Raw genomic sequence first — 11,620 nt, 5'->3', positions numbered from 1 at the left:
TCAGCAAATGCAGTGGAGACGTGCATGCGAAGGAAAACATAAAGAAGAACATGATTGGGTAGCATTAAAATAGTTAACAATAATGAGACTTATGGGAGAATATAGCCGTAATTGTAGAATTTAAAATTAGGAGCGGTAATAATTGAATGTACCAAGGTTTAGGTAGGGAAAAGGTTAACCTCAAAACTCTTTACTTTCTTTGTTCAAATTTTAAATTTCGAAAGTAAGGGAGCCCCGATGAGGGCAGGAGTAAAACACTTTTCACATCAACCAAGGGTTATGTAAAGTAACAAAAAAATAAGGGGTGACTTATGTGAAATGGATGTATAAGAATAATTTTAATAACAATAAGATGTTCTATTCTATTTCGCCTTTCACAGACTCTATTTGATTTAACTTAAGCATTGAAGGGCAATTCTAGAAACACTAGAGCAATTCCTCTAACTACTTGCGTTTGCAAAGTAACTCAAAGAAAAAACAAAAAGAGAGAAAAGTTTAGATCAACCAAGAAACGTGCGTGAGCAGAGACAAAATCAATTATTTGCATTGCTCAGGAAGGTTTAGCAAACTGCAATTAATCTAGCTAGGTAAAGTTTGTTAAAATGAGTAAGATAAAGTTAGAATGCTTTTCGAATCAAAATATAAAATGATCAAGATAAGATTGAAAAATATTTCAAAATTTTTATTAAACTGTTTGTTAAATTTTTTAGGATACATTGTAGGATACAAACATTATTTTTTCTTATTTGTAAAGGCTAAAATATATTTATCTTGAAAGAAGAAAAGATAAGCATATTTGAAAAAAATCAGATAAAAAGTTACGTAACTTCTTTTTTAATGATCCTCAAATAAATTTAACAAACACATTAAAAAGGACAAAAATCTAAAATATTTTTTATATCATATCTTTTTTTTTTAATTTATATCTTAATTTACAAACACTATCCCAACAACCATTTCTAACAAAAGTAGAAAGCTATGATACACATATAATCTACAAATGATACGTTTAAATATCTATGTATGAATCCTGCGAAGAATTTCATGTATAGATTACCTTTTTGAGTTGAAAACAGCGAAATTGGAGGATCAGACCTTGATCCTCAAAAGAGAACACAAGCAGCAGAGAGAGAGAGAGAGAGAGAGAGAGAAATGAAGATGAGATTGGACTTCGGACCAAGAGACAGAAATTGGGGGAATTTTAATCGATAAATATTAATGTTTTAAAAATGAATTTAATTATTATTTTAATCTTTTATGAGACTTTATTATTTTACAAAGACATAAAAATCTTTGGAACAAAATGTTTTTTTCATTCCATTTTAAATTAATATATATGGAATGAAAAATAAGGTCAAAAGTATATGAGAATCTATATAAATGACTTGATACAAAAGATGGAGAAAGAGATATATATAAATTAGCTAAAGCAAGAGAAAGAAAAATACGGGATTTAAATCAAGTGAAATGCATAAAAGATGACAATCAAAATGTTTTAGTAAATGAGGGAGCGATTAAGGAGAGATGGAATGAGTATTTCACAAAATTATTCAATGATGGTGGTGACACAAGAGTTAGGTTGGGACATCTTAGTAACTCCGAAGGGAATGTGAGCTACACATTCTATCGACGCATAAGTTCAAATGAAATAAGGCAAGCATTAAAAAAGATGAAAAATCATAAGGCAGTGGGACCAGATAATATACCAATAGAAGCATGAAAATGCATGGGAGAAGAGGGCATCTCCTGGCTAACGCAACTATTTAACGCCATCCTTAAATCAAAAAAGATGCCAGATGAGTGGAGGAAGAGTACTTTGGTTCCTATATATAAGAACAAAGGAGATGTTCAAAACTATGAAAATTATAGAGAAATTAAGTTAATGAGTCATACCATGAAACTCTGGGAGAGAGTAATAGAGCAGAGGCTCAGAAAGGAAACAAAGGTGTCAGAAAATCAGTTTAGTTTCATGCCTGGTAGGTCAACAATGGAAGCTATATATTTACTGAGGCGTCTAATGGAAAGGTATCGAGATCATCAGAAAGACCTACGTATGGTGTTTATAGATCTAGAAAAGGCTTATGATATGGTCCTTAGAGAAGTATTATGGAGGGTTTTAGAGAAGAAATGAGTCAAAATAGCCTATATACAAGCCCTTAAGGACATGTATCATGGTGTAGAGACAAGGGTCAGAACATGCGGAGGGGATACTGAACCATTTACAACTACAATAGGACTGCATCAAGGTTCTGCACTAAGTCCATACTTATTTGCCCTAGTAATGGATGAACTCACTAAAGATATTCAGACAGATGTGCCATGGTGTATGCTATTTGCAGACGACATAGTGTTGGTGGATGAAACAAAAGAAGGAGTGAACACTAAGCTTGAGTTGTGGAGAAACAATTTAGAATCTAAGGGATTTAAATTAAGTAAAAAGAAAACAAAATATATGGAATGCAAATTTAGTAAAAATGCAAGAGTGGATGATGTTATAATAAAATTAGAAGACCAAATCTTACAAAGAAAAGACCATTTTCGATATTTGGGATAAGTGATTCAAAAAGATGGAGAAATCCACGAGGATGTTGCACATAGAATTAAGGCAGGTTGGCTAAAATGGAGAAATGCATCGGGGGTGTTATGTGATGGTAAAATCCCATTAAAATTGAAAAGAAAATTTTATAGGACAGCTATAAGACCAGCTTTGCTGTATGGCTCAGAATGTTGGGCAGTCAAATACTAGCATGAGCAAAAGATGAGTGTAGTGGAGATGAGGATGTTAAGATGGATGTGCGGACATACAAGAAAGGATAAAATTAGAAATGAAGTTATTCGTAATAAGGTAGGAGTAGTGCCAATCGAGGAGAAGATGAGAGAGACTAGACTAAAATGGTTTGGTCATGTGAGAAGGAGACTAAGAGACGCTCCTGTGAGGAGAGTTGATGAAATGGAATAATTAGTCACAAAAAGAGGTAGAGGTAGACCCAAGAAGACTTTGGGAGAGACATTAAAATTTGATATGAAATATATAGATCTAAATGAGGATATGACAAAAGACAGAAATACATGGAAGTCTAGAATTCATGTAGTCGACCCCACATAGTGGGATAAAGGCTGGATATGTTGTCGTTGTTTATATATGGTAAATTTGCAGAAATATATTTTTCTATTTTATTATGCTTGTAAGAATAGTTTTTATTTGATCTATATTATTTACAATTTTCAAGACTAAAAGTAACTAATTTCTTTAATAATTCTGAAGAAACTTCACAGCTAGCAATTGGACAAAACCAACAAAGGAGGAGATTCCAATTGCAAAACCAAGTTTCTCGAATGGGACTCAAGGAGCATCACCAGCCTTTTGAGTCACTGCCTCCTGAAAGACCTCATTTCCTTAAGCCATTTCCACTGCACATTGCAGTACGTGACCCTGGAATCAACAACAATGGTGGCTGCAGCTATACTATAGTTCATGATCATCAAACAACTTAAGCCCCCAGCTTGTATCCTCACAATGTCGAACGTATGCAACCTTTGTTCCGGTATCCGTTCTTGTTTTTGCTTCACAGTCATAGAAAGGTGGATAATGAAAGCAAGGTTCAGGGGATGTGGCTTGCTGACAAGGTGGATCTGAAGCCAGTTGTTTCTGGGGACTGTTGAGAATCCATGGCTTCAAAGCACCAAGGCCCTGAGCTACATAGCCAAAGGTTGACCAAGGGGTTGTTATCAACACATCCATCAAACTAAGAAGATAAATCTCTGCCAATGCCTTCATGTTGTGTGTGGGGTTTACAATCTGCTGGATCTCTTCATGGCTTGGTTGGTATACGCCAACTACCTCCCCTGTAGCAGTTGGATGCTCCCAGTACATGTTCCTTATTTCCTCGAAGTACCTGGAATTCAGAGATGTCACTAGAACAGCTTTCGATTTTGGAATCTTTGGTGAGCTGACAATTGATCCTTGATCCTTGATCACTTTGGGAAGCAAATTGTTCTCCACAGAACACTCGAGTATTCGGTCCATCATGTGAGTGAGAGGTCTGGTTACATCATAAGAATGGTTTATCTGACTGAAAGTTGATTCATTTACTGCCAAGTGAGGTAGGTAATAGGTAGCTATATGACCCTTCAAACTCTTAAATGGCAAAGAAGTGGTGCTGTAGTCTCTTATCTGGATTCCAATTCTCTCGTCGGCTTTGGCCAAGTAAGCCTGATAATACCTGGTGACTAGCCCCCATACATGATTTGAGGGGTGGAAGAGGTACCTACTCAAGTGGTGAAAGACAGCTTCTCTTTGGGGAAACAGCTTGCTCAGCTCCTCCTCGAATGACGGGATCAAGAAGAGGGATGGGATGAAGTACTGATCTGATCTCAGTATCAACCATGGGACTTTCTTCATGCCATTTTGATCTTGATCGCAGAAAAAATGCTTGTCGTAGTCATTGTAATCATAAATTAGATGGAGATACATAAACGATTGTGCGGCTGAAGTGCATGTGCTTTTGCTCTTGAGCATGTTCCCGTAACATTGGTGAGATTCCTGGTTGAAGCTTTCAAACTGATCTTTGATAGGGAAGTCGGAAGGCAATGCCCACGTTGTCTCAGGGAATGGTTCGCAGAGGAGGTCGGCCATTTTGAGCTCTTGCCCAATGAGCAGCACTCGGTTGGTGAGGAGGGCATAGAGAAATGACGAAGCAAGGCCCAGTAATCGGTTTCCCAAACCACTGTGTGGCATCCACAAATGTACAATATACTTGCAGTCCATGCCATTGCCATGATCAGATTGCAGCTGTTTCACACTTTTGTTATAGGATTCTGTATGAGGACCGCAGCGTTTGTGGAGAGTTTCATATCCTCGGAGTCTAAAGATGAGATAGGAAGACGGGTTGTATGGTGAAGCTTTGCCATATAGGAGGGACTGGTGCCTGCTCACGCAAGATTCTTCGTTGAAACCGGCAGCCACAAGCCCACCAAGCAATTTGTCTTTGGGCGTTTCAAATCTAGTAATGGAATCATCTTCTGAACCTATAAAATCCAAAGAAAGAGAAAATTAAAAAGATTGGGGTTTACAGGAGAGGATTGACACAGTTGTTGTGAAAATAAATTTTCACATGGTTTCTGTTTCCATCTTATAGAGATGACAGAAAGAGGACTTCTTCAATTGTAACGTAAGCGCCTTCCCTGTCTTCCCTTCCTATTCATTTGGTTGTGCTTATTGTTATTCTTCAAACAGAGGGCAAAAAGAAAAAGAAGAAATTGTTGCAGCATGTGCTTCTCATCATCAACGCAATCTGGCAATAGAGGAAATTCCAATCCATGAAGCCTAGCAAGCTCAGATGAGTCCGATCTTAACTTGTAACATAACTAGAGGGGTGGCCCCTACGTGCAAGTAAAAATTATATATTTTGTAAATCATATATTATATTATACTTAGTAATGTTAATACATATATATATATAGGTGGAAGATCAAAAGGGGCCAAAACGGCGTCGTTTTGTTCATTGGGGGATCAAAACAACGCCGTTTTGATACCAAGTCTTCGCAGTTACTCGCCGGTTCTCCCGCTTTTCTTTGCCTCTCCTCAGTCTCTTCTCTTTCCGTTTTCTTCTCCTCTCCTCTTCCTTTTTCTCCTTTGTTCCCTCTTCTACAGACCGACATTCACCGGCGACGCGAGGCGAAGGACGAACGGCGAGGCAGATCGAGGGGAAGCATTTTAAAGAGGCGATGGGAAGCATCAACAGCGAGGCGGCAGATCTAATGGCAACCAAACAGAGGCGAGGCGACGGGAAGCATCGACGGCGAGGCCACCGCGAGTCTGCAGATCCGACGGGGGACGGCGCAACACTTCGCCTTATCGGTCGCCGGCGAGACCCTACACCTTCCTCGGTCCGTTGGCCGTTGCAGGAAAGGAAAAGGGAGAGGAGAAGAAAGGGGGCAGGGACAGGGACCCAAAAGGGCCCAGGGATCAAAACGATTCTAGGTTTTCTATAATATAATATACTACTTATAAAAATTTCATAATATATGTTAAAAAACAGGATCAAGACAAAAGGATTAAGCCAAGGGGTTGCTCCCCAATAAAGGCTGGCCTAAGAGGTGATGTTGGAGATTATGAAATTGTTACTAACCTTTCTGGGCAGGTATCATAAGTCCCAAACCACCTTCTTGATCCACTACCCTTTTACAATAAATCAGTGAGATCACTATCAAAACAGGCCACACAATTGAACAAGTCTCCACAACCCATCTAGGCCTCATCAAACAACGTAGAGGCATTTCATCAAACACCTTGGGAGGGTAGGAGAGAGCCCCAATTCTTGCACTGTACAGCCAAGAAACATTTCATCAAATATATGGTGGGAGAGTTGCAGAGAACCTCAATTCCTGCACTATACATACAGCACAGAGACATTTCATCAAATACATGTCGGGAGGGTAGCATTCGTTTTAGAAAAGAGTGGTCGATAACTGACGACTACTGACATCTGAATCAAGCCGTGGCATGAACTTCTTGACAACCAACTTATGCATTAAATTGAACTGAAACTCAATTGCATTAAATTGAAATGAAGACTTAATATTTTCCAATAAAACGATGCTTCATTTAATTTAATACTATTGGTTACATAACATTCATAATTTATCTATGAGAGATTATATTTTTTCATTTCATATCGACTTTGTCCATAACTTGGGATGGTTATCCTTACACGATCTTCGGTATTCGTGCCTTCAATTATATTAAGGGAAGTAGATCGCAAATTAAGACTTTAATTCTAGCACACGACGAGAATCGAACTTGCAATTCATTAGATTGACACCGACATAAATATTAGATTGACACCGATATATTACTTATCTGATCGTTTGACTTATGCTCTAAGAGTGTTTTGGCCTTAACTTAGTCTCATTTATAAGTGTGTTACAAATTTACAAATAATTTAAGTTACACTTTTGCCACGTTTCAATATATGTAGCACATTTATATATTTAAAAAAAAATTATTTATAATATTTAATATTTACACGTGAAGTGTCATTATAATATATATTTTTCACATTTTAAAAATTATATCGAAATTTATTCTGTTGAATTGATGTTAAAAATTTCTCAAGAGTACTAATATATAATATAAATTTACTGCACTTAAACGGCGTCGTTTGTCTTCATTTCACAATCACTTCCCAAGCCCAAACCACTTCTCCACATTCCGATATTCAAGTTTCGCCCTCTTCTCTCCTCTCCCAATCGACCTCTGCTTAACGTACGCAGCCACAATGGCTCTGAGGATGGCAATGCTAAAAGGCGCCATGGAGGACATGGCCTATGCATTAGGTCTCAGAAGGTGGGCCCACGCCATCGCTCAACCTGCCCCAATTGATGCTTCGATCAGTCACCCCCCCTTGTCCACGCCGTTGGTTTTGCCTGAATTTCATCGAGACTCCATTACCAACAAGAACTACGAGAGCGACGTCTCGTTCCAATTCCCGAGTTTTTCTTTGGGTTGTGGAGGCGGATCCATGGAGCTCATGGCCGTCCCCAAGAAGAAGGTGGGTTCTCAATCTCTCTCCCTTTACTTGTTTCTTGATCTATTCATTGTCTTGTATAGATATATTTTTAAAATGGCTTTGTTATTGTTTGAATTTTTTATCCTGGTTTTTTGTTTAATCTTTGTTGGGTATGCTTGTTTTTGGATTTAGGGTTTTAGGTTTTGTGGTTGTACAGGAAGCAAAGATACTCTGGCATTTCGAACACTTGATTAAGAGTTTATTATGGATCCCATGGACTTAAACTAACTTGTTTTTCACATTCAGCTAGTTTTTGACTTGTGTCTCAAAAAGTCACTGCATTTATTTTATCAAAATCCATATATGCCAAGTTTCTTGGTCACCTATATCTATATTTCTTTCTTTACTTTTTTCAATTGATGTTAGGATTTGAGTTGGATGTGAGGTAAGTTTGACTCCGTTTTGTCATGCTTTGGAAATTTCAGGTGTTTTTGGCACAGTTGTCTTTTGATGTTTGGGTATTATTTACTTGATCTTCAAGAACTTGGTTTACTCTCTAACTAGGCATGGTTTTCTGCCATAGTACATTACCTTTGGATCCTGCTGATTCTTGTCTTACCTATATTGCTGACTTATGCATCTTCCTTCATGTGGGGTGCAGAAAAGTTTGCAATGGTGGCTTTCGTTCCAAATTAATTTGTGTGCATTTTCATTTTGCTTTGAAGGCATTGCGCTAAATTTGGTTTGCTTATTTTGGAAGTTTGGTCCATGTTTTTGTATTGTTGAGCTTGACACCATTCTCTCATGTTGCACGAGGACCTACTGGCTTGGATGATGCTGTATTTGTCCTGTGATTCATTATGAATTTAATCTTAGATTGCACCTATTTCTACCTTTTTCAACATGATGTCTAGTTTTATCTTTTCCTTCTTTTGAATTTTTTTTTTCCTAATTACTTCGATATCATGAAGGCTATCACATTTGCCAACAGCCTATTGCTTGCTGCATAGCTTTTCACCTTTGATGACAGTTTTATTGTACGACCTTTCATGGAAAACTGTGAATTAGTTGGTTCAGTTTCTTGAAAATAGGAATATCCCTCTTCAGATAATACTCAGATTTTCCTTGTCTTGTCTTTAAACTATACTCTTATTCCTTTTATTTATGTTCACTGTGCATGTTTCCCCAAACAACAATGAGGATAACATCATATTAGGCCTTCATCCTTTATTGGACTATGTGGGCTAGCCATATGAGTTCTAGGTTGTGACTCCCTAGTCATTTCTAACTATTCCTTTCTTTCTTCCTGCCAATTAAATAAAGTTGTGCCTTTTGTGGTATCTCTTCTCATCTTCGTTTTCATTTGTTAATTAGAAGTCTGATGCTAATATGGTTGGTTAACTTTCATCCTTGCATCAATTGTTCATTGGAGTTGTTTTCTGGTTGTAGAATATTTGTGTAAAGTTAAAAAATAAAAAAAAATCTGAAGGAATTATCTTACTCTGCAATGCTAATTAGTCGGTTAAACTTTGACCTTTGAATGTCATTTTTTCGTTGGTGTAAGGGAGTTGTTTCTGGATCTAGAATGTTTCTGCAAAGTAATAACTGTTGTCGTACAACATGGGGCTAATGATAGAATGTTCTTGATCATGCAGGTTAGTCCACATAAGAGAGGCATAAGGAATGGACCAAGGGCTTTGAAGCCTATTCCAGTTATCATCCGCTGCAAGTAAGGGTTGGCTCTTGCTATTAGTATTTTACATTTTATGTTTCCTATTTGGCAGTTATAGATGTATGGCAGATATGGGTTGACTTGAAATTTTTTGAAACTTACAAGTGCAATAATGTTGATTGGTCTTATCCACCATTGGCTCCATCTATGTGACACTTTTTCCCTGTATAAAATAAAGATATCTTTTCTTTCTTGAAAGATTCCATCTATTAGACCAAAAATGTAGATGAAGGGGGCATGGTTTTGTAAGAGGAGCCTATATATCTCCTTGCATGTAGAAGTATGTAGCCCAAGGAAAGCAAGAATTATCCCCTTTGCCATTGTATATTCACAGTTGAAGGCATGTGTTATTGTTAACCAAAAACTGAAAAGAACACCCTCCACTCATCTCTAACCACAAGAGTTTCCATTGAACCTGCCCTTATAACTCCAAGCCAAAATCAATTTCACATCCTAGATTATCAGTTTTTATGCATGGTCTCTCCGATTGCAAAATTAAAAAGGCCACATTTTGGGGGACCTTGTTTTCCAGATACATCCGAGTGAAAGGATGCATCTCATTTATGTTAAGACATCAATTGAAAGAGAAATTGGAAAAACATTCTTCCCTTGACACCATCCATAGCATGTGTCATTCCTTTTTTCATCAACTGGACTGTAAGCAGTGGATATTGAAATGAGACGATCCTGTAGGTGGCTAAGCTAGCCTGAATGTTTTTAAGGAGTTCTGTGAACTTCTGAATTTTTTATATCATAATCAAGATGCAAGCACCACATTTACTGATCTGTAATATAATGTTAGACCATTGATAATCAGTAAAGCATTTGAATTTTCTTCTTGCTCCCCAAGCTTGAGAAAAGGAAAATAAGAAAAAAGAAGAAGAAGAAAAAATAATAGCACCCACCACTACATGCAGACGCGCAAGCTGCAGGTAATTGTGGTGTTGGGACAGAGCATGACGACCAATGTAGGCTACTCAAGCGGTAAAAGTTAATGTTACTTAACTACCGTAGTAGGTTAGATAATGGCAAATGGCTCCAACCATCTTTTTAAGGTTTTATATGGTATAATGAAACAACTAAGTACTTAATTAATCTGGTCTTAAAGCATAAATAAACAATAATTTCAAAGGCAATTAAGAATCATCTGAACAGTATTTCTTGACAAGGGAGTTAGGGCTTTCGTTATAGTTTGGAGTTTGTTACCATCTATTGCCTTAATGGCAGTAGGTTTGTCTTTGCATTTTGCCACTGATGTGTACATTTATCGAGAAGGTTAAATTGAAGGTGCTGCAAGTGTGTTTCACAAAAGTTGTCTATAGGAAATGAGAATAGCAGATTGAGAAATAGAGTTTCAATTGAATTTGTTGGTTCTCATGTTTTCGTCTTTTTGGGTGCTTGGGAGTTGTTCTGTAGCTGTGTAGTCTCCGGGCAGTGCTCTATTTTATTTAGTTGGTCTTATTGTATTGCTCTGCTTGTGAGGCTTAATTACTATCTTTCCACCTTTCTATCAAAAAACAGAAAACAAAAAAACAAAAAGATAATAACTGTAACTTGGTTTATTCAAAATTATTGCATAATGCACAAGGAGGTTTGGGATAGAGTTTTTATAACTTGTTTGGGTGCGAGTCACTCTCTCGACCATGACTTATGATAGGTTGGGCAATTGAGTTATTGTGAGGTTTTCTGCACGTTATCTTTTGTATTCGGAGCAAGAGATGTTGGCAAATGCAAAATAGAGCACTGATTGAATATGCAATTATCTGTATCTGTAGTTTAATTTACCGAATTGTCCTAGTGTATTCTGTGATGTTTCTATCGAGTTATATGAATGAGAGTAGTGCAAGTCACTTATTGGGGCACATGGTTTATGCTCTAAGTAGCTCCCGTAACATAACCAAGCAAATAAATGCACTATGGATGCATGCTATTTTATGAGTGGGCTTACCATCAAAAGCCACTAACTTGCATTTGCTCCGTCCCATTATAACTCACCTTGCATGACCTTATGTTGTATATATTTTCAGGAGTTGCGGACGTGTCAAGCTGCCACACTTCTTTTGTTGCAGTGGAGATAGAGGAAATACTGGTGAAAGGAGCAGTTCATCCGGTTGATCAAGTCTGTTCCCTCGCCTTATAATTCCAGCTCACAGATTGAAATAGAAGGAAGTCCATACTTAGGTCTCATCTTCTTCTGTAAGAAGTTCATAAGATCAACCAAGTATCCAAGCTCTGAGTTCCATCTAGGGCTGTAGACTTTGTTGAACATATCCTCTTATCCTATAAATGGTGCCCTTGTTCTTCATGAAGTTGCCTTCTAATGTGTTGTTATAGTAAAAATGCAGTTACTTTAATGAAGTTTAATGTACTTTTTTTT

At 37.4% G+C, this 11,620-nt stretch overlaps 2 protein-coding genes across 2 annotated transcripts; one reads left to right on the top strand and one right to left on the bottom strand.

Moving 5' to 3' along the window:
• Window positions 1-3,191: 3,191 nt before the first annotated feature.
• Window positions 3,192-6,495, bottom strand: LOC127797811 (galactoside 2-alpha-L-fucosyltransferase-like). Its single transcript, XM_052330968.1, has 2 exons — window positions 6,132-6,495; window positions 3,192-5,028 (listed from the first exon to the last, which is right to left on the bottom strand). The coding sequence occupies exons 1-2, from the start codon at window positions 6,277-6,279 to the stop codon at window positions 3,467-3,469; spliced, it is 1,710 nt and encodes a 569-aa protein (XP_052186928.1). The 5' UTR covers window positions 6,280-6,495; the 3' UTR covers window positions 3,192-3,466.
• A 701-nt stretch (window positions 6,496-7,196) lies between these two features.
• LOC127796435 (uncharacterized) lies at window positions 7,197-11,620 on the top strand. The gene is made up of 3 exons (XM_052328584.1): window positions 7,197-7,553; window positions 9,167-9,240; window positions 11,271-11,620. Exons 1-3 carry the CDS (start codon window positions 7,281-7,283, stop codon window positions 11,356-11,358), a joined length of 435 nt encoding a protein of 144 aa, XP_052184544.1. The 5' UTR covers window positions 7,197-7,280; the 3' UTR covers window positions 11,359-11,620.

The sequence above is a fragment of the Diospyros lotus genome, chromosome 3, assembly GCF_014633365.1.
Source record: "Diospyros lotus cultivar Yz01 chromosome 3, ASM1463336v1, whole genome shotgun sequence".
Taxonomy (NCBI): domain Eukaryota; kingdom Viridiplantae; phylum Streptophyta; class Magnoliopsida; order Ericales; family Ebenaceae; genus Diospyros; species Diospyros lotus.
Note: the sequence above shows the minus strand (reverse complement) of the source record. Positions and strands in the feature narration are given on the sequence as shown.